The sequence below is a fragment of the Acipenser ruthenus genome, chromosome 2 (assembly GCF_902713425.1).
Source record: "Acipenser ruthenus chromosome 2, fAciRut3.2 maternal haplotype, whole genome shotgun sequence".
In the NCBI taxonomy this organism is placed as follows: Eukaryota; Metazoa; Chordata; class Actinopteri; order Acipenseriformes; family Acipenseridae; genus Acipenser; species Acipenser ruthenus.
Window position 1 is genome coordinate 8,548,135 of NC_081190.1, and position 23,925 is coordinate 8,572,059.

Here is a 23,925-nt window from a genome sequence, read left to right on the forward strand (position 1 = left end):
CACCATTTTACTTGTGGGCAGCAAGCTACCCCAAGTCTACCACGGTCCTAATACCTGCCTAGTATAGTTACAGATGTAGACTCCATTCCACATGCAGAGCTCCTGCTCTGCGACAATATGCAATAAAACAGTGAATGTAGAACAATATCACTTTTTTTATTTGATTAACTTATCATCTATGTATGATGTCTTAAATCAACCAAAGTAAATACAGCTCAACATGTTATTACATTGATTTGTATGATTTCCAAAATGTTTTATTTATTTATTTATTTATTTATTTCTTTATTTATTTCTTTATTTATTTTTTTAGGAAATTGATGCTAAAAAACCCCCACAAAACTCCCCACATGCAGCCCCCCTTACACACTATAAAGATTGTACAGTTGACTGCACATGATCCATTGTTGACCTGGGATTCATTGTTAGTAAATGGAAATATCATCATCAGATGCTGTTCCCTCGAGATGCCAAATGCCCTCAAAAGGGTACTTCTTCAATACAAGTCATCTTAATGTGTTCTCTAGTTGTTGAATACGAAATGCCTGAGAGGGCTGCTAATATGTGCACTTTATGTATAGCTTTGCCTTTAGAGCTTTTTCAGCGGGCATAATGAAAGATACATTGAAACTGAATATAAATGCAGTTCATGGAGGTGAGCTGTCTGAAATGTTGCAGTGATTGCCTTCACTTGGTGTATGTAGCATACTGTATAGGGTGCTCTACGATACAAGCACCAGAGAGCACACTGGCTACCCATTAGTGACTTTCCAATGAGTAAATTAAATAAAATGCTTGTTCTGGGTGTTTATGGGATGCATGCTTCTCCTACACAGGACTATGTATTGGTGATTGGTGCATCAGTGTCTAAGTGCAGTGCTTGGCTTTGTTCAAATACAACATAATAGTTATTAAAAGTGAAAATGAAGTACTGTAAATCAACCAGAGGTTAAATATACTTCTTAAGACGTTGTGAATAGTAGGCTTGTGTGACTCGTGTGTACATATTACCTGTGTGCTGTTACAAGAATGAGGGCGTTTGCAAAGCTTGGTAACTTATACTTACTACATTCTGGTAATAAAGTTCTGCAACTGAAAAGACAATTTGTGTGTAATTGCTTAAACAACCTAATTTAACAGGGCAAAACAGATAGATTATGGAAGACATCTCCTAGGAGATACTACCTGTTAATTTAATATATTTTTTAATTGCCTTGTCTGCTTAAATTTCAGTTAGTGTGCTGCAATGTTTTGATTCAATTTGCCCGTTGGAAGAGATGGATCTCGTGGCCCCGAGTGGCTCATCCAGTTAAAGCGCTGCCACGTGGAGCGCAGGATGAGTCACACAGCTTGGACGGTGCCGGTTCACATCCGGGCTGTGCAAAGAGGCCAAGACACATTGGCTCTGACACTCCCGGGGTGGGGATGATAAACTGGCAGGGGCTTATTTTCCTCATCATGCAACAGCGAACCCTACTGGCCAGACACCAAGCACATTCAGAGTGGATAAAAAGCAGGGCTGATCTCTGGTCTCTGGGATCGGTAGACTGCCCATCTCTGCTATGGACTGCTCAGCGTAAAAGCGATTGTGGCTTTAAGCTTGTGAGATCGGAGGATGCTCACACGCCCTCAGAACGTCTGTGCTGTGTGGGGACTCGCTGCGGTGAGGAGAAAAAACATAATTGGACATTCCAAATTGGGGACAAACAAATAACAATAATAATTGTTCGCTCTAAATTTATTAAAATTTTTTTTTTTTTTAAAAAAGGTGGATCTCTGCTCTGCATGTTTTTGACCAGAGCTGGCTATCCATTCATGTAAATTAAATTACAACATTGTATATGAATTTTGATGGTAGTGAATTATTTCTGTTCTCATCACTAACCTGGGCTGCCGTCTTCTGTTCAATTTATATAATATATACTCTTTGCATTTCTGAAGAATTATTTGTACTGTCAGTTATTGCGCAGATAGTGTCTTATAAAATGAATCAAATGTTTTTATTTGTTAACCATATTTGACTAAATTTACAGGGATTATAGTTTACATTGGTTATGATGGCATGGCCGCTGTTAAAAAAAGCATGATTCTTTTAGACCAATTACAAGTAGCGAATATTAGCAACAAGAAAAAAAAAGACATACTGGCATGTTTGTTAATATTCTCTACTATTAATTGGTCTAAAAGAATCATGTTTTTTTAACATGGGGGCCATTCAATATGCACATTAAATATGCTTCTCCCTGCATTAGGTAGTGTCTGACAGAGATAGAAAGCAGAGATGGCGCATGAAACATCTCTAAGCAAACTACAATGCATTGTTGAGCAAGCCACTTCTTGGATGTACTGCATTCAATCATCATGTAGTGCAGACCGTGGAGCCAGGATGACAGACTCTTGAAGTCTTCAGTGTCATAGGGGCTTCGCGCACCTCATCGCAGAGGCTAACTGGTATTTATTTGGAAAACAGCCGTGGGGTCTTTCTCGTAAAGCCCTTTCATTAGCGCAGACCATGAATCAGAGCTGCTTCTCTCTTTCCTGGCAGGCTGTAATGCTCTGCTCTTTCATCATGGGAGGTATCTACGTTTGCATCTACAAGACGCCCTTGCTCTGATGGGGACGGCAGGACTAGAGGCAGTCATTGTGTCCCAAGCACTTGGAGCCTTTGCTGCAGCTGGGCTTTAGGAAGAATCTCTTATGAAACTAAATGACATGTCACCCTATATTGTCGCTACTAACTATTCATAACTTCATTCAGGTCCTAGCTTTGCTTTTTTTATGTTACAATATTTATTTGAACTACAACAATATCGTCATGATATTGTGACACTTAACGGACACTTAGCGCCACCTCTAGCTAATAATGTCTGTTGTGTGAGGCTATAGTAAAAGACTCACAATTTGATGCTCTCTCTGTAGTGTGTTGATTATACAGTATTTGACTGGATTAAGAGAATCTGCTTGGCCGTTGAGACACTGGGAACTTAAACAACCACAACAAGTGTTTACCCTATACCCAATCTCAATCCATTGCATACAGAATTTCAAACATAAGCATTTTAATGAAATGTCCTTTCTTCTTACAGGCCTGTTACCACCGCTACTATTCCTGCAGGGGACAGACTTAAGTGGTGATCCATTAGAGCCCCTTATCTATTGTCATCCCACCAGTTCCTTATTACTTCTGCAAGCGGCGAAGACAGAATGGATGATACGTACCGGGACAGGACATCGTTAGTTAGGGGGGCGAAAGACATCGCAAGGGAGGCCAAGCGGCAAGCTGTGAAGAAAGTGAACAAAGTCGTGGACCGGGCGCAGGACGAGTACACCCATCGCTCCTACAGCCGCTTCCAGGACGAGGAGGAAGAGGAAGAGGACTGCAATTACAAGCAGGGCGGCCAGTATGGAGAGCCGGCCAACGATGACGAGGGCTCCAGTGACGCCACGGAAGGCCACGATGAAGAAGACGAGATCTACGAGGGCGAGTACCAGGGCATCCCCAACACGGGCCAGGCCAAGGACAACCAGGTGAACCTGGGGCAGGCCGCGACGGGAAAGGACCGGCAGGAGCTGGAGTCGGAGCGCCAGGCTGACGAGGAGGAGTTGGCCCAGCAATACGAGCTCATCATCCAGGAGTGTGGGCACGGCCGCTTCCAGTGGCAGCTCTTCTTCGTTCTGGGCATGGCTCTCATGGCAGACGGGGTGGAGGTCTTCGTAGTGGGGTTTGTGCTCCCCAGTGCGGAGACAGACATGTGCGTCCCCAACTCCGGAGCGGGGTGGCTGGGTGAGTTACCACTGTAATGACACTTGATTCAAGGGGAACTGTTTTAAATGTCTACAGGAGTTTTCTTTATATGTGTGGAAGGTGTTGACTTCGAGACTAGGCCCCTGATTATTGAGATGATTTGGATTCCTAGAAATCTACAGTCTGTAGACGCTGACCTTTTACCCGACCCCCTCCCCTTCACAGACGACAATATGCCCCCTCCATTGGGGAAACTGCCACATTGTGGGCTTTTTATTCAATTTTGCATGGTTGCTCATTTTGCACAGGACTTTGGGAAGTTCAAATATATGAAAGGCCTGAAAGTGCAATTGTCTAAGCAGCTGTACATTTCCACACTCCTTTCTTTTGATTCAGTTCTTTGGTTGTCATGACACAAAGGATTCCCCAGTAACAACAGTCAGCCAGACAAGTAAACCTTTTCCCCAGTTGGTTCCATCAAATGAGCAGAAATGTCTATGTCGTCTTGTTGTCAGGAATTAACCCTTTGCAGTCAGTGTGTGTCAGGCGCGTCAGGTCCAATTTATTTTCACACGCGCAGTTAATTTTAGACGCGCTGTTTAAAAGTGTTTTTTTCCACAGTCAAACGGGTTTAAAAGGCCCTGCAATTCAACAAAGCACTCACTAGGCATCTCCAGCCCCGCCCCACCCTTTCGTTCGCTATAGCTTTCACATATGCTAAGAAATAAATAATAATAATAATAATAATAATAATAATAATAATAGTCATACATACCAATTGATCGTCTCCTGATCACTCGTTTTATCACCAAGCTCCTCAATAATGCGATCCAAGTCATTATTTTATTACTGTAACATCTCAAAAAAGCTCTGCAAATGCCCGTGATATTCTCTGTGCGCTGATTCAGTAACAGCCAGCTTGTTTCCTTATGGCCGCTGTTATCTGATGCCTGGGGCAAGTATGACTATTCATGAGATACGCCCTTTTTTTTTCGGCTTGTCTCGGCTCCTGTCGCTCCCACTCGGCCATTGAATGGTTTTCTCGGCTTTTTCCGGAGTAAAAACGTCTAGAAACCCGTTTTTTGCGTTTTTTTGATGATGTCAGACAGGGTCCGACATTGGACCGGATAGGAATAATTGCAATGTCGGACCAGTACCGACATAGTACCGCAAAGGGTTAATGCTACATCACAAGCTGAATTTACTGCTGCATTCAGCAGTAGAGACTGGATCTGCCAATGCTTGCTACTACTGTAGTAGTAGTAGTTTTACCTGCCCAGAGGTTAGACTGTAAAGTGTTTTATATTTAGCCACTACAACTTATAAACTCAACATTACTTCGTCAAAACAGCTTGTGATGCAACAGTTATCCCTTCAGCCCATTGTAGAACACAAACACTCTTTAAAACTGACACGTACTTCAATTTAACTTCTTCATAAAACTGGGCCACAGTTTTTTTTGTTGTTTTTTTAATTGAGACTGTAAACAGAGTATATTTTTCAAAAGGTGTCTTTCTCATTTCATTTGCAAGGGAAGGTGTTTAGGCCTTCTGTTGTGGGAGATTATTTAAATGTCAGTAAACTGCATGTCTACATTACCTGATTCCAGTTTTCCTTTAAAGTCATCTCCCTAGAAGACATCCTTCCAATTATTTATTATGCAATCACCCTCTATTATGTGACTTACTATATTAAACTATTCATCCATTTAGCATTTCCAGTCTTGCTCCACGTAATTTCAAACACACTTTCGTGCCTCCCTCAGGACGATCAGATATTGAGAGCTACCCCTTGTAATGAAATCCTCCCCACAGCCTACGGCCAGTAGGTTTGATTTGAATCAAATACAAAGGATTGAACAGCGGTGTTAGCTTTAAATATTGGCACACAGTGTGAAGAGATTATTGGTACTTTTGTATGCTGTACTTTTTGGGGGGTATTGTGTTGAAAGTATAGAAGCCCCCAAATGGTCACTGGCCCATGCTTGGGTGTAGGTAATTTCTGGTCTCCAGCAGAGCCGCCAGTTTGTCCTCAGGACCCACAAAGCAGCAGCACCTCCACTGCAGCATCTGCCCATTCTGCAGATTGACTCTGGGTGGTGTTGTGCATCTCTAGAGCGGTCTATGTGTTATAGGCTACTGTGTTGTTTTAGAGGTCACTTGTTCCATTAGGAGCACTAAACCTCTCTGTGCTGATTAAAATGGGCCAAGGCCAGCCTTCCTTCAAAGCACAATTGATTATTTTTCACTGTGCTCTTTATCGACGGGCAGAAGTCTTAAAACATTGCTTAGCAAGTCACTCAGCTCAAAGTAAGTAGACAGCTTCATACATGTGTGCAGAAATATTATTCAAAAGCTCAAAGACAAGATAAAACATTCAGACTGCAAAATGGATGGTGCATGTATTAAAACACATAGCAGCATATCCCATTATGGCTTTCAAGCAATTACATTTATGAACCTGCTGTGGGGGATATTAAATGTGCTCTGTGTTTTCCCTATACATGTATGTATGTAGATAAAGGGAGGAAAGTTAAAGGATATCTTTATTGTGCATCTTCCATTATTTCATTTTTAATGTTAATCTGTTTTTTTGTATATTAATTGGTTGGAAGTGCGGTTGTATTTTTTCGCGGTTATCACAGATTTCACAATTTCTGTGAAATGTACTCAATGCCGTGTAATCTGTAGGTCCTGCGAAAATTCCCATTTCTCAAGGAATAGTGTAAATATACATTTTTTTTATCACTTAAATAAATACAGCAAACATTTGCCTTATTGATGCACTTCCTGTTACACTGCATATAGGAACCTGGCAGCCATTTTAGTTTGCTTCCAGTAAATGATTGAGCACACTGCATAGAGCAGCACAATTTCTTTAAAATATCTTCAAGGAAAAAGACACCCGTTGCATCAAAGATATTTCTGCTAAAGGTCGCTCTGTCCAGTACAAAAAAAATGACATTTAATGTGTCTGGTTATTTTAACATTTATTTATGTTTTTATTTTGTTTGATAATTCACTGATGGTGAAAATAGAATGTCTTTAAAAGGTAGACATAAACACTAAATATTTCACAATTTAACATTTTCTGTTTCTCAGGTAAAGCATTTAAATATTTAGGAACATTTTTATCATAACTCTAGAGAAAATGATCAATTTTGAAAATGACAACGCAGGTTTTTTCTGTTTTAATAAATATTATGTTTAATCGTGCAATGTCTTATAAGGGAGACCTGGTGTGAACCAGTATTAAGAACTTGCAGACAGACGGCTCACCACACACCAGCATGCTAAACTGTACTCATTCAGTTTATAGATTAGTGGTGGTGGGAGAAAGGCTGGAAACTGTTGCTGGAAGGTAACAGTGCGTTATCACTGCTGCACGTGCCCATTAAGACTGATTTGAAAGGTCACTTCATCCTTTTGAAAAAGCAATCTTAATTGTTTACCTCCCATTGTGACATTCTGTTGAGCATCAGACAGCGCAGTGAAGGCGCAGCTGACTGTTTGATGGCTTATTCTAGTGTTACAGGCAGGGCCACAATAAAGAGATGGGATTTTAAAAGACTTAATAAAATAGGTTTTTCTTTTTAGCACCAGGTCATTTTCCTGTCTGAGTATTATCATTGCTGAAATGAGATATTTTCTTTTTTCGTCTGATGCTGAGAAGTTAATTCATGCTTTTGTTTAGTCTGCTTGACTATTGCAATGCTTTATTTGCTTAGCTTCTGGTCTTGCCTGCTCACATTTGCAGCTTGTACAGAATGCAGCTGCCAGGGTTCTTTCAGCAACGAAACAGGCTCGTATAACTCCGGACATATAAAGCACTAAATGGCTTGGCTCCGGATTCTGTCCCTATATAAACCACTGAGCATTTAAAGGTCAACTAACGCTGGCCTTTTGTGTCTCCCAAAGGTAAAATGTAAAAGGAAAGGAGAAAGTGCATGGGTTTATGATGCCCCCGAGTGTGGATCTCAATGCCATTTTCTATTAGAGATGCTGCTTTGGTCAATATTTCTAAGTCAAGATTAAAGACTTACTTTTATAGTTTAGCCTTTTTAACCTGATTTACAAATCTAATTGTTTTGATCTACTGTATTTTATTTGGTTATTTTTGTAATTTTGTGTTTTATCTTTCATTCTTATTAATTTTCTGCTTTCTTCAGTTGCTTTATTTTACATTGTAGTAGTATTATTATTAGTAGTAGTATTAGTATTAGTAGTAGTAGTATTAGTAGTAGTATTTTATAATTGTTCTACTTCTTGATATTTCATACTTCTTTCTGTTTGAACCCACATGTAAAGCGCTCTGAGATACTGTGGTATGAAAGGTGCTATATAAATAAAATACATTGAAATGGAAATTGAATTATCTTGCATACTATTACAGTATGTATTCCATCAGATTATATTTTTGTGTATGCGTGTGTTTAATACATTTGTTAATTCAGTGTTCATGAAAGGTGAGACACAATAACTACCATCAGGCATGGTCCTGGTAGATGCCACAAAACCTTCTTAAGCTGAGGCCACCAATTTGACATACTGGACTGAATCGTCTTATCCTTTTATGGCATGGATTATTGTCCAGTGGGGACTATTTGGGGCCACCAAACCCAAGCCTTCAAAAGTGAAAGCAACGAGAAGCTAGTCTGTTGTAAGTGTCATCTTTATTTTGATGTTTTATAAACTGGTCGTAGTTTTTCTTTGGCTAGTAGCCTCGTACCTCAATTCATACCTTGCATTTTATTGTTTATTTCTTAGCAGACGCCCTTATCCAGGGCGACTTACAATTGTTACAAGATATCACATTATACATTATTTCACATTATATTTTACATACAATTACCCATTTTTACAGTTGGGTTTTTACTGAAGCAATCTAGGTAAAGTACCTTGCTCAAGGGTACAACAGCAGTGTCCCCCACTGGGGATTGAACCCACAACCCTCCGGTCAAGAGTCCAGAGCCCTAACCACTACTCCACACTGCTGCCCATGTCTTTGCACATAACAGCCCCTGTTAGAATAATCGTGAACTAAACCCCCCTTTGAGATCTCAAGGTTTCGCTTGCACTGTAATAAGCTCTGTGGGGAGTCCTTGCATTCCAATCTAGGAGAATGAGATACTCTACAGCACTGTCGTTTACAGGTACCTGTGGTCTTATTTGAGCTACTTTCAAATACACGCACCCCTCTGTATCCACACATCTCCATTCAACCAATGATCTAATTTAGAAAGACAGAAAGAGATCTAGGGAAATCTGCAACCTTTTGATTTATAGGGAGCTGTGGGTGTAACGAGCAGTGTTGTGTGATACGGACTCTCCTCTGTCGGTGAGATGAAATTAGGTTAAAAGCTATAAAACCGTGAATGCAGCTCTTTGGCATTGTGGTGAAGATGCCGAGCCTTTGCCCTGTTATATAATAATATAATCTTTATATAGCGCCTTTCATAGTGGACCAACATCACAAAGTGGCTGTGAACTGTGCATTATATGCAGTCACTTACAATATGACATTGATTTAACATCTCATCTGCAGGATGGAGCACAAGGAGGTTAAGTGACTTGCTCAGGGTCACACAGTGAGTCAGTCAGTGACAGAGGTGGGATTTGAACCAGTGACCTTCTGGTTATAACCACTGGGGCTGCATCTTTAACCACAGTTTCAGATTGGGCAATCTGATTTAGCTCAGCTTCTGTTCTAAACCTGTTTTATCCTCTTGATCAAACCCCCAAGATTATTCGTATACAACAGTGAATACACTATTTATGATTTCTGTATGCTACAGTGTTAAGTCTGCCGTTAGCTCCTCATTTAAACAGCATAGCATTTTACCTAACGTTAAAGCCAAAATGTCCTGTTTTATGAGGCTATTGCTTTGATTTTCCCATTTTTTCAAAAAGTTCCAGAATTTGTAGTATCTTGACGTCTTTTAAAATAACTGTAATTGAATACTGCTTGTGAAAATCAATTTCACATTTGAAATAAATACCAAAGTAAAGTTTCAAGAACTAAATCAAATTCTTTCTCAAGAATGTGTAGGATAGTGGAAGCGGATAATGACCATTACAAAGCTGGTTTAAACGTTTTATCAGTCAAGCATAGGTGTACAGCCTCAATTGCATGACCTGTACTTGTTTTATGTAGTCAGGTGTTTTGTTTTTATGAATTCTGAAAATGGACTGATTGCTACATGCGTAACGGAATTGCAAGTTTTAGACCCGTTAGAAAAATGGAAACGGTTGTGCTGAAAGGCCTGTAACCTCTCTCAGTATTCCAGATTCTTGAACCTTGGAACAATGTCATCAATAACAAATACATAACGGCTTTCCTGAAGCAGAATGCAACACATTGCAGAGACACTTCCCTGAGGCTGCTGTAGCTGAAGGCTCCTCTCCTCAATTGTAAGTAAAGGGAGAGCAAGTGATCGAATCAATGGAAACAACTGATTAAATAAAGGTTAATAAAACAACAAATAACATACCAAGCCTTTTAATACTGGTACCAACAATAACCACCAGCGCAGCTGCTAACCTTTGGAAAACAGAGAGATCACAATTCATTTTAGGGTTTGACATTAAAAATGACTTTCCGTGTCTCAGGAACCTAATTTCATAGCAGCGAATTTGCTTTTTTTACCATTTCGGTTTTTTCATATAAATGAGATTGAATTCTGTAATAATTGAGATGAATACAAATGATCCTTTCCTGTCATTGCCAGCGTTTTCTTTTTTTCCTTCCCACTAAATAAAATGTTACAAGGTTTATTTGCAGAGAGAACATTGAATTCAGCAAAGCTTGACATAATATTTAACAAATTTAATTACATGCTGAGTGTATTCACTATGCGGTTGAGGAATATTACATTTCCAATGCAGAAAAATGTGTTCACGCCGTATAACAGGTGACTGAGCATTTTACACAAGACGCAGGTAAAATGAATCTACCAGAATTGGTTTAGTTGCTGCTAATATAATTTTCCCCCTCTCAGCGGAAGCATCAGGGCGTGAAATCAGAAAAGGCTCCACAATGCAGCTCAGTGCTATTGCTCACAAGAGCTGACCAGCATGAAGAGGCAACCCTGTCTTTTCTTCTTCTTTCATTTCTTGCTTGACACGCATCAAACCAACTTTCTAAACTGCTGATGAAATTACATTTTAAAAAGCTAGTTCATGAATAATTAAAAGGAGACTAAAAAAAAAGAAACCCCAGCACAGACATGTTTGAACACTTAAGTCGTTGATGTTTGTTGATTCGCCCCTCTGTAGGGTACTATATATAGAGAATATGTTTGTACAATGCAAGATGCTAGAGCACAACAAAGAAGGCAGAGTGCTATCTAGAACTTGTCCTCAAGTGGTGCATACCAGATTGTGGATTGACATCTCATTCACATTACAATACAAGCCTGCCATGCGATACTAGCCATGTGATACAATGCAACACTACTATAAACTATAATAGCATGCATTGCCTGGTCCTCGTTAAACCTCCCCTTCGCCATTGGAATTTGTCAGATGCTTAACCACTGAGAAGTTGTTTAGCCGTCACATTCGAAAATTTGGCCAACTGCGTTTCTGACCTTTCCACACCGTCCCTCCTACCCATACACTCTGGGGCGTGTCGTATTTATTCCAAATTCACCTCACTTGAAAACACAGTGAAAAAATGGCAGCAGAACAACCAGAATTGCGACACAGGTATTTGCAGCTGCAGTTGCCTGTTTTGTCATTCGTTTGCTTTATAAAGAGCTTTGAAGCGCTTCAGTGTATGAATCATGCAATATAGATATCAACAAGTTTGAAAAATTCTCCTAAAAATGAAACCGACATACAGTAAGTGATTAAAGGACACCAGCATTAAATACCGTTCTTTTCCTTTTTAATTATTTTTAAATATTGATTTTGTGAAAAGACAACAATTATTATCATGCACAGGGATCTTCATTTCACACAAAAAAAACAGGAGGTTGATCGACAGCTTCTTACTGACGCTACAGAAGCTTCTTGAATAAAACGGAGACAGTCTAGTTTTTGTGAATCAAAAAGGCAATGCAAACATAACACAGTGAATATGTTGTGTTTTGTGTTGGACTAGGTAGGATGGAAAGGGAAATGGATACACATGAGCTAGGCACCAATAACAATGCTTCTGCTTCTTCTGCTTCTTCTTCTAATTATTTACAGTAGGGTAATATATGGTTTGATTTTCATTACAAACTACTTAAAGATTAATATGGTTTTAGGTGATGTACTAGATTTATAGTAATTCAATAGTGGTTCATTAGTGATTTCAGTGGACGCTTTGCTTGTGTGGAAAACCAGTATCAGAAATCAATATCTTTTAAAGAGCATGGGGACATTGAGTTTTTTTTTTATTTTCCTTAATTAAGCAGTATTGAAATTGGCCATTTATTTAAGTAAAAAAGTGAAATGTCCCAGGAGTAAAGGGTGGGGTTTTCACACCAGCTCTTGAACAAGATGTGCCTTTTATATTGCAGCAAAGTGGAAAACAAGGCTCCTGTTATTAATTACTATTGACAACATGTGTAGTGAATGACTGCCCTGCACTTCCATCCTCCTCCCTGGAATCATATTGTTATATCTCTGAGAATCCCCCTCCCTGGAATCATATTGTTATATCTCTGAGAATCCCTCTCCCTGGAATCATATTGTTATATCTCTCAGAATCCCTCTCCCTGGAATCATATTGTTATATCTCTCAGAATCCCCCTCCCTGGAATCATATTGTTATATCTCTGAGAATCCTCCTCCCTGGAATCATATTGTTATATCTCTCAGAATCCCCCTCCCTGGAATCATATTGTTATATCTCTCAGAATCCCTCTCCCTGGAATCATATTGTTATATCTCTCAAAATCCCTCTCCCTGGAATCATATTGTTATATCTCTCAGAATCCCCCTCCCTGGAATCATATTGTTATATCTCTGAGAATCCCCCTCCCTGGAATCATATTGTTATATCTCTCAGAATCCCTCTCCCTGGAATCATATTGTTATATCTCTCAGAATCCCCCTCCCTGGAATCATATTGTTATATCTCTCAGAATCCCTCTCCCTGGAATCATATTGTTATATCTCTCAGAATCCCTCTCCCTGGAATCATATTGTTATATCTCTCAGAATCCCCCTCCCTGGAATCATATTGTTATATCTCTGAGAATCCCCCTCCCTGGAATCATATTGTTATATCTCTCAGAATCCCCCTCCCTGGAATCATATTGTTATATCTCTCAGAATCCCCCTCCCTGGAATCATATTGTTATATCTCTCAGAATCCCTCTCCCTGGAATCATATTGTTATATCTCTGAGAATCCCCCTCCCTGGAATCATATTGTTATATCTCTGAGAATCCCCCTCCCTGGAATCATATTGTTATATCTCTCAGAATCCCCCTCCCTGGAATCATATTGTTATATATCTGAGAATCCCCCTCCCTGGAATCATATTGTTATATCTCTCAGAATCCCCCTCCCTGGAATCATATTGTTATATCTCTCAGAATCCCCTTCCCTGGAACCATATTGTTATATCTCTCAGGCAGTTGGGGGCATGAAGGGAGCATGTACTTGATAATAGGTTAGAAGTTTGAGTTTTAAAATCCTGCCTTGGGATAACCTGGCTATATAATCCATTAGCGTAGCACTGAGATGAAGACATGACTCAGAGGCGGTAAGGGTTTCTTAGCCTCCTGCTGAAGAGTGTGCTGCCCTTTAAAGGTGAATACTAATAACCTTCACCTCCATGCTTCTAGCTTTGTCAGACGTACCCATTTGAAACAATCAACACCATTCATTGTGATAGGAGCATCCCAGCATGCTCATGCCAGTCTATTCAGAATATATACAGCAGGCACTTCTTCTGCTAAGGCAACAGTACCAACAGCCATTCTCGCCACAGTAGGGGTGCTTTAGTGCAAATATACTGTTAATGAAAAACACATCTTAGTTGTTTGCTTTGTCTGTGCTGCATTCATATCATGCAAAGCAAACACAAACCCGAGTACACAAGACAACACTTTTCAATCATGATGCTAGCTTGTTTGCATCTCTTGTTCTCAAGCACAATTTGAAAACATAAGTATGATTAATACGTGATAGGTATCATGAAAAGGGTGGTCCCTATTATGTACATGCATAACAAACTAGCAAGTCACCAACAAATTCACATAGGAGATTTATCAAAACCAGACAAGTGGCTCCCAAGATAGATACATATTTCAATAAGGCAGACAAAAACGTTTTAGAACAATGAATGGTCACTGTAAGTTACATTCACAACATATGTAATGACATCTTGTACCAAATATCCATGCAAAGTTTAATAATGTTGTTACAGAGTAGTTTGATGACTTAACCAGTCTGACTAGTACCATGTAACAGTGCAGCAGGTCACCATGGACTACGTTTACAGCATTGGAATAACGTCTTGCATCCTAAAAGGTTTAATCCACTGTGATTGCGAGGTTCAGGAGGTAAGAGACAGCCCTGCAGTGGATAGAAACATTAAGCACAAAGTCTTTTTCAACCCTTTCTGTATCACTTTCTTTAGGAAAGTGAATGCTGTAAACCTCACAGACGTTCCTTGGAGAAGCTCTTTATCATTCATGAATCCTCGTACACAAACAGGAGGATTACTGAAATGGATCCTGATGGAAAAGATGAGCGGGCTTGTGAAGAGGATAATTCATTTGAATGTGTCTGGCAGAGCCACACACTGTTCCTTATTGCTTTTGCATCCTGAGGCTGACGCTGTATCACTGCTCAGCTCACTAGGGTCACCAGAGTGCTCTGTCACTGCAGGTGATTCATTCCCCCCATGGGCCTCTCTGAGTAAAGCAATGAGTCTCTCGCCTGTCTATTTAACCTGCATTGTTCCACACAGTTAAAAAAAAAAACTGTGAAAAACATTTTCACCATTCTTTATTCTGACTTAGACTCGAGTTCATTCATTTTTGCACATATTACTGAATTTATTGATACAGTCTGTATCGTTTATACTGGGGAATTAATAGGTAAAACGCAGTCCAAATGTTTACAGATTTAATTGAAAGAATTGCTAGGTGAAAACAAAAACAGCTACACTATATATATATTCAATGAAGACATTGAAAAAGACTTCAAGTTGAAACTTTTTCTTCATTGACTTTATTAAGTTTCTTTTAGTATTTATGAACATTTCTAACAGTCCAAAGTATGCAAAAGGTCTGGGTGGGCCTATTAAGCACAAGCTGTAGTGTGAACAGACCTGTGCTACTCTCAAAATATAATGAAAATAGGGACCCCATGATACACACGGTCCATATACATATAATCTAACCCTGCTGGGGATCCATACGACAGGCTGATCAGTGAACCTGGTTTTGCAGTCTGCTGTATCTGATAATCCCACACAGCCAGGTTACTGCTAATCATGAATTCCCATCTTTGGGGAGAAGGTGAAATCAATGGAAAGGTCTCACTAATGTGGGGGGACAGTGCAATTCTAAAAAGGTCTTAATCATCCGCGCGTCCTTCATTCATTACTGGAGGCTGTGGAGTGTAATACGGCTGGTACAGGGAGGCTTGATTTGTTATCAGAGCATTTCCCTTTTCATCTCAGAGATCACAGATTGCAGAGTGGTGTGAAGGGCCCCGCGGTTGGGGCTGGCATGCTGCAGTTGGGGGTTGAAGCCGTCCGCAGTGTTGGTGTCTCACATCAAGAGAGAAGAGACACTGATGGGCTCCTGCTAAACGTCTGCGTCGTTCTCCTCACAGAGGTCAGAAGGTCACTGAATGCAGTGGTTGAGTCTGTCATGATGGTGCAGTCTGGAGTCTGGTGCAGGGGAGGTTATGGATCAGCTTTGCTGGCAGGGCATCCCTGTGCTGCTGCTGCTGCTGCTGCAAGCACAGAGATTGACGACCTAATGAGTGCATTGAGGATAAAATGTTTCTTCAAAAAACAACCCTTGCACTGGTTCTTTTTCATATGTTATTTATGTATGAATCTATTTTTGTAGTATTATACTTGATATTAATAAAGATATTTGCACAAGAAATATCTGCTAAAATGGAAGAAAACAGAAACATTTAATTAAATGCACTTTAAATAATGGAAAACATATATTTTTTTACCAGCTTTTTAAAAGTGTTCCCTTTGCAGTCAGATATTCTAGATGTATTTTATGTTTGTTTTTTTCTATTAAAAAAGCTGTATTTTAAAACGTTTGTTGCTTGTGGGACCACAGTACAGTAATACATTGCTAATGTCATGTTTGGGCTACAGTCTTACATTGCTTGGTATGTTTAAAGATTAGGTGGAGGGAGTTACTCAGTATATATTGACATCATTCTTTCTTGTCAGACATTAACCGGATTTATAACTGGCATGACACAGAGCTTATAAAAAATACAAGATACAAAATATATTAAACCTCAGAATCATCTTTGACAGTGCTACTAACATGTTTCTACATCCAAAGATACATAACTAAATGCATGCATATGTAAGATGGGCTCTGAATCTTTACTTTGGAAATGTATATTTATTATTTTGTTTGCATGTTCAATATACGCTGATGAGAATTGAACAGAATGATTGAGTCCAGGACGACAGCTCTGCATGCTAAATCCATTTCATTAAAGCAGTCGCCCCCACCCCCTCCCCAGAGCACAGCACCCTTGGCCAGTGGGTAAGCGAGACTCATTGACAAGGGGCCCGTTATGATTCAGGACAGCAGAATCTTCCTCTGTGTGTGTTACATGTGTTATACAGAGATCACTTCTGCAAGGACAATGCAGCATTTAGCTCAAAGGTCAACAGCGATAATATTAAAATGAAAGCACACCTTCAATTCATATTGATTTCCCCTAAAGATTTACTTGGGATACATGTGCAAATACAGGCTAGCAGGTTGTTTGAATACACTTTCTTTCTAATTTTAAAATGAACAAAAAAACGGATGATGACTAAACGTTCTAGTGAATACTAACATTGGACTTTGCTGCAATGTAATTATGCACCAATGTGTTGTTCCAGATAGAGGAATGTTTGCCTTGAATTGAATCATAAAGAAATTCAGCAGATGAAAAGTGCTTGCGTGTGCAATTTGTGAATAACGTTGCTGACAACAAATCCTTCTGAACTATGGCTGTCTTTCTGATTTTACTGATCTACAGTCAGAGGTGGTGTAAGAATAACCCCCTATTGAAAATATATACGTGTTGTCATCACGTTTTCTCCTTTACAACCCGAGTGTCAGCTGTCAACATGGATCTCCCAGCTTTATTGCTGTAACATTACTATTGCACTTGAGAAGGTGCAGAGAAGGACTGACCCAAGGCTTAAAGAGCATGACCAAGGAGGATACTGAATTTTTCAAAAAACAAAATCTCTTCAGCCCAGAACAAAAGCTGGTCAAGGGTGATTTAATTGAAGCACACACAATCTTTAGTGGTCAGCAGTCTGTCAATTCATCCAGTACTAAATGCACCAGAAGAATCCACCCTTTGAATGGCTTCTGTTGTGTAGAGGGTAACATTTCAATAGTCCCACAGGGGGACTGAATAGCAGTTTTCAATCGGATAGTGACTTAAAGGTTAGGGCTAAAATGGTAAATTTAAGAGTACGTACTGTAGCTTCAAATGTCATATGAATCTTTCGTTATTTCCTATTGTAAATGTCGAAGAAGAACAGGTGTTTATTATTCAAGCCTCGTGCTAAACAGCTCACTCCTCCTGTTAGAACTCAGTCTATACACACAACACCCCCTCCCAACACAATAGCAACGCCCAGCTACCCTGATAGGGAGGCAACCTGGGGCTTTTACTGCATTAAACATTACCAGGGTCAACACAAAACATGCATGCTGTAAATTACACCTTTGAAAGGTACTGTTTTTAGGACCCTTATTAGAATAAAATTTGACAGGCCTCTTTCAATTCCACTGGGGAGGGGAGCTTTCAATATCAATATTCCAGAGGCTGTGCAGGGCCTCTTTCAATTCCACTGGGGAGGGGAGCTTTCAATATCAGTATTCAGGGTCTGCTTTATCTCACACTTGTCAATTAGGCCTTTTGTTCCAGTACCACTGGGAGATATTGGATTAAGGAAGATCCTCTGTAGCAGGATGTGTTCAGCTTCATTACCAACACAATTAGTTGGCTGTTTCTAGCCATTGTCTGGGATTGTCTGGGCTGTGTTTTTGTGCTTTTGCCTTATCAATGGCAGAACAACATGTTCTGATACGGTTTAATTGCTGTACTGCCCATTTCATTTATTAGACATTCTCTCACTTGCTAAGTTTAGATTTTCAGATCACACTACTTGTCTGCTTCTCTCCTTCCGGCAGCCACATCAGAAATATCATGGTCCACATGCAGTGCGAGTCATTTTCTCACTTGCAATGCTGGCTTCTTGTAACATTTCTGTTTACTTTAGAAGCACACTGTGCTGTACTAAATTTCAGCTCAGTCTCTATCTCTAGCCATTTGCAAGTTAACAGGTCCAGACCCCTACCAGACGAAGAGGATTTGTCTAATAAAACATAATCACATTTCTACATTCTCTACAGGGCGTTTTGTGTAGAGAATATTGCGTAAAATGATCTAATTTTGATAACAGTGTCTTGAGACACTGAGTGAAGAGGATACATACATTACTGTTAGGAGCCAAAACAAAGGCCCCATCACAACTAAGGACACTTTTTTTCAGACAATATAAAGTCACCTTTAATATTAAGGACTCCAGTGTATTCAGTATTAAGGCCATCATCTGCAATCCTAAATGTATCAAAAGGATCACTCCTGGAAATAGATTGCCAATTATTAAAGCTGTGCAGAACTTTTATATTCGTGATGACATTAGCCTAAATATGTGGTACCAATATCAGATATATATCCCATGTTGCAAACATCACCCAAAATGTTCTTGGATTTCCATGCAAATCATCAGCATGGATTGAGAACATTGTTTGTGACAGGAGTAATGAAGTGTAAGTTTGGGGAGTGTGATGTGTGTAAGAATGCCCAGCCACTGGACAGCACATTTCCATTGGAAGAGTGAGAAGCAGAAGAAGTGTTAATGGAATGCATGACAGCCAGTCCAGCAGGAAACAAGTGGCCGTTCCAGAATGTCAAAGGGTGTTGAGAATGGAACTTTTGCTGACCTTAGATCTTAAAGAGGGGGGGTGCGTTAAGAACAGAGTATGGACTGCAGTTTTGGCAAAACTATGATGAACAGTGCCGGCATTTGCATTTGAGTGTGCTAAACAAATGACAGATAACATAAATGTCATTTTTATTCTAGCATCAGACAGAACCAGCCATACAGAGGCTAATTAGTCCAGTAGGCAAAAGTTTCTGGATTTCTTCCAAAAGCGTTCTACTTTAAAATGGTGTGTGTTGTTTTTTTTTTGGTTTGATTTAACGTCCGCCAGAGTGAACTAATTATCTCCAATTATTATTATTTTTTAATTTACAGTAGATGTTTTTTTATTGAAGACATTCAGAGGTACGAAAAAGCATATGATTCACAGAATTCTAGCTTTCAATTCAATATATGTGTAATGTCTGTCACAGTGTTAATTAATCAATATCTACGTTAACGGCTGCATTTGGTTTCAATTCTGGCGTGGTTATCATAGCTGGCAACCAGCCTCATATACGGTACAGAAAGGCTCTGGCATAGTTTACAACATGTATGGAAAACATCCTTCACACACGGTTTCACCGTTTACACATTTGATTTGCAAAAAATAAAATATTGAAAAAAACCCTGATTGAAATTAAAACCGAGAATTGACTGGAACAGTAAATTAGTTTGCATAAAAGAAAACTAAAAGAAAATAAATGTTAGGTAATAGGTAAACTGTTCAATAAAGTGTTAAATAATCAAAACCCAATTTTATTCATTTGTTAGTAAAATTCTGGCTATGTTCAGGAGTAAGGTCATGTTCTATTAAGGGTACATTTAGCTGGAACCTTTTGGATTCACAAATGAAAATGAAAATAGAGCTACTGCACTAGTATGAATATTTCTTTTTCATTTGTCTGGAAAAAATATTTGCTTTATTCAAGCTCCTAGAGGAATAGGGTGGGGAAGGGACCAATTATTTATATTTGACCATTTCATAAGTGGGGCTACCATTCATGTAATGAACTTCCCTCCTTCTTGTATAATAATGCTGCTGTACAAGGAGAGTCGTGCACAGAAAGCCAGCCTCTAAAGAAAGAGAGGGCTGAGCCCAGCACAGAGGTCACGAATCCAATTACAAATTGCTGCTTATTACAGGAATGGGCCCAGGCTACTCACTCATAAATTACATTGATCTCTGTTTTGCATTTTCTGCTTTTTTGTGTCAAAAGGTCACACAGTGCGTAGTCCTATTGCAAAGGGTGGAAGCAGTGTGGTCTAATGGAATCATACAGTCAGGGGAGTGCAGGTTTACCAGCTGGTGAAGTTGCCGATCATCGCTGGGGATTCCACAGGGAGCGTTGCATTGACTCTTGTGCTCCCACAAGTTAGGGAAGCAAATTCGACAGGAACCGTTTCTCCTCACAGTGCTGCAGTGGACCCTACTGACCAGGTGCCCAGTGTGCTCAAAGTGGACATCTGCAGGGCTGGCCTTTGTTCTCTGGGGCCCAGTAGCTTGCCGACATGTGCTGTAAAACTCCTGGGTGTACAGATGAATTGAATTTGGGATAGGAGGCCGCACATGACCTTCAGTTCTACTGAGCTGTTGTGGGAATCGCAGCAAAGTGGGGAAACTTAATTGAACATTCATCAGAGGTAAAATGTAACTGGGCACACTAAATCAAGAACTGGTTGAAGAAGGGGTAATTGTTGCCTGTTCATCCTCTCAGACCCCTTGCTTACTAAATATCTTGGTATCCTTGAAATTAATTGTGCGGTCTGAAAACACCCCTGCCCCCTTTTACAAAATACTGCACCACCTTCCGACTGTGAGCAGCGATGGACTGAGCACTTCACTACACTTCCTGTGCTGAGTTCATTTAGAGGAAGTTCTGTGCCAGTGATCTCTCTCCATATTACAAGTGGTGGCAACATCAAAGAATCATCCGATTTCATAAATGCTAATTTCAGTCGAATGAGAACAAGTGTACTTTTTCTTTTCTTAACCCCCTACCGACAAGAGAATTTGCCCTTTTTCCCTGCTGATATTGAAGAAATCCAGAACTTTGTTTCCTTATCAATGCGTACAGATGTGATGAGGCAGCTTCACAGCCAGCACTGCAATCCATTATATCTGACAGTCGCTGGAGGGCTATGCTCTCCACTGCAAAGCGACTCGCACACCACAAAGGACTTAAGCAAAGAAGTGTTTTACCACTAAACTGCTTTTAATCTGATGTATGATTAAAGTATTATATATAGCCTCTTTTTATAAAAAATGCATCATTTATGAATGGCAGTTTATTGTAGCATGTCCTGTAGATGTGAATAACTATGTGTGATTGTCATGGCTACAGGCAGCATAATAAACCTCTGCAGGTTCAGTGCCCATTTAAAAAGCATGCCAAGAACTTCTACTACATTTTGGCTCGTTGCTATGTTTGTACAGTACTGGTATTACTGCAACTTAAAGGTACATAAGTAGTACAATTACCCAGTGCATGCTTGCGTTGGTAACACAGTACAATACAATACCTTTAATGTTGCATTTGCTATGAAGCAATCTCAAAGCACTTGACAAAAGCATCCAGCCAGCATTTACCATTGAAAGGTTTTGAACAATGCATAGAAAGACGATGTTCCCTTGTCATTGTTCTGGATATTGCTCTGACTGTCTGCATTCAGTGGATTGGGTTATTGTGCAGAATGATTGGTGAGTTCACAGTCTTGCAGAGACCCAATAAGAGTTGTCTTCTGGGGTATTTGCCCTTTCTTAAAGTGAAACAGTGGCCCTTTTGTGTAGCATCTGGGATAGAACTACTCCACTGGATGAGCACCAGCTATCATGGACCACTCAAGCTAACTGCTCCAGACTGTATGTACTGCACAGGTTACAGGACATGTTGCACAGTTCAACACCTTTGCATATTACGCCTCACTGTCTGGATCTAATATATTTCTTAATTGTTCCTAATAAAGTATTATCTGCAGTAAGTCATTTCCAGTAAGAGATCATGTTGTCAAAGTAAGAAAGGTTGCATTTCTTGGGTTTCATTTCTCCATAAGCGATTGCTCACCTTGTTATTTTAAGGATAATATACACCCACCCCTCATTATATCGCCCCTTGCTATATTGCGGATTCAGATATATCGCGGTCCTGGAGTTGGCTCCCCATTTTTACAGTCTAACTGAGTATGCCTTTGCTGCAATATAGTTCACTTAGAATTACTGTTCGCTTTATTTCGTCCTGCACATCACAAACAAAAATATAGAAAACAATTAAAAACAAAGCATTAATATCATACTGTTATATACACATGCATTGCACAATAACACAAAGCAAATTAAATATCTACTTGCTGAAGCAGTTTTTATTTTAGCCAACAAGGTCTTCACTTGTGGCAGCAATGCACTAGCAACAGTCACAGGGCAATGGATTCTTTCAATGTAGCGGGTTTGTGTATTTGAGAAAGGAGAGGAAGACTCATGAAATTAATTGGAGACTTAAGTTGATGAGAAGCAATTACCCTCCGCAGTACGAATTAAAACGGTGTGCTGCTTTTTTATGAAAAATGAGAAAAAGCGGGTTGCATAGAGGATTTATACTGGACCCTGACGCCCCCGATAACACGAGAGAGTGGCTGTACAGTATTTGTTAGCCTATTTGTTTTTCTATGGGTCTCGCTATATCGCGGCCCTCGATATATAGCAGATTTATACTGGACCCCGACACCCGCGATATATCGAGTGGGAGGTGTAATGATTTCCAGTACGAAAACCAAATCACTTTCTTATACAAATGCTATTATAACAGTAATTCACAGAATTACACAGCAATAAGAATAAGGTCCATGTTACATTTCCAGGAGGAATTTACAGGCATCAGGTCTTTTGTTCCCCTTGAAAAGCAACACTGGTATACTTTACATTCAGTGTACCCGACTGTAATTACAGAATAACTGGACATGTGGTTACACTGGAATAACAATGTAAATACACACCCATGTGAGTGAATACAGTGTAATTACAAAAGACGTTAGCGGCTTCCTGTATATTAATTTTCATAATTAAGCATTGTATTATAACCACACAATGAAATATGTTATGTATATGTTATTACAGTGCAATACAGTGTGGTCCGATAGACTTCATGTGAAATGTTAATAGAATACCTAATGCTAAGCTAATAGTTTATTTACACTTTACACTTTAACATAGGAAAGTTCTGCTGAACAGAAAGCACTCTTGTCTGTAACGGTGGACTGGCAGAAGGCAGTCAGTCCAGAGATGTGTTGGACAAGCACATTTCTTTTAGTTGTCAACTTCTTCACACCAAACACAGCCTAGTCCCTCAGTTCCATTAAATAACATATATTCCACAGAGTCAGACAATTCTATTTTTTTCAGTTAAAGAGTAAGTAACAGGGTTCTGATAAATGTATAGTTACACGTCCTCAAGTGTTGCTACAACCGTTTAAATAACATACCTATAATTTTTTTTTCGTGGTTAACATCCTGACAACCTTTAAACTTTAAAGTCTGTTTCAAAGCTCTTTTCAAAAGGTCCGCTCTAGTGCACTGCTAGTGTGAGGATTATTGTCCACATTGTCAAAAAGGTAACACAGCAATAACGATCCATGATGTGGTATGGAACAGAAAAGCCAGAGCACTCTTTTTTTTTTAATCGCTCTTCCTGCAGTGATTTCTGAAGATCTCAGAGCTGTCAGGATATTAATAATGAAAAGAGAAATGACAGGTACGCTTTTTTAAACAGTTGTAGCAACATGTGGGGACGTATATCTCTATATTTGTCGGAACCCCGTTACTTACTCTTTAACCCACATTATATAGCTAAGAAAAGTCTGTGCCGCTGGGAGATTGTAGGTGGTGGCAAAGAACCATCAACACTGTAATCAGGAAACCAGGGATCATTACAGGTCTTTGCAATTAATTAAACAGTGGCAGAGCTAATCATTGATAAATCAACAGGGCTATTTGTATACCACTTTTGAAGTTGACATGGAAACATGTGCTTGCTGTT

The 23,925-nt window shown here is 39.6% G+C and overlaps 1 protein-coding gene across 1 annotated transcript in view; it reads left to right on the plus strand.

Annotated features, from left to right (window-relative positions):
• LOC117403799 (synaptic vesicle glycoprotein 2C-like) overlaps positions 1 to 23,925 on the plus strand; it is a 61,420-nt gene that overhangs the window by 9,511 nt on the left and 27,984 nt on the right. The window contains exon 2 of the mRNA XM_058988332.1: positions 3,087 to 3,784. Coding sequence (XP_058844315.1) covers positions 3,205 to 3,784 — 580 coding nt within the window. The 5' untranslated portion in view covers positions 3,087 to 3,204. The remainder of the gene's footprint in view (positions 1 to 3,086; positions 3,785 to 23,925) is intronic.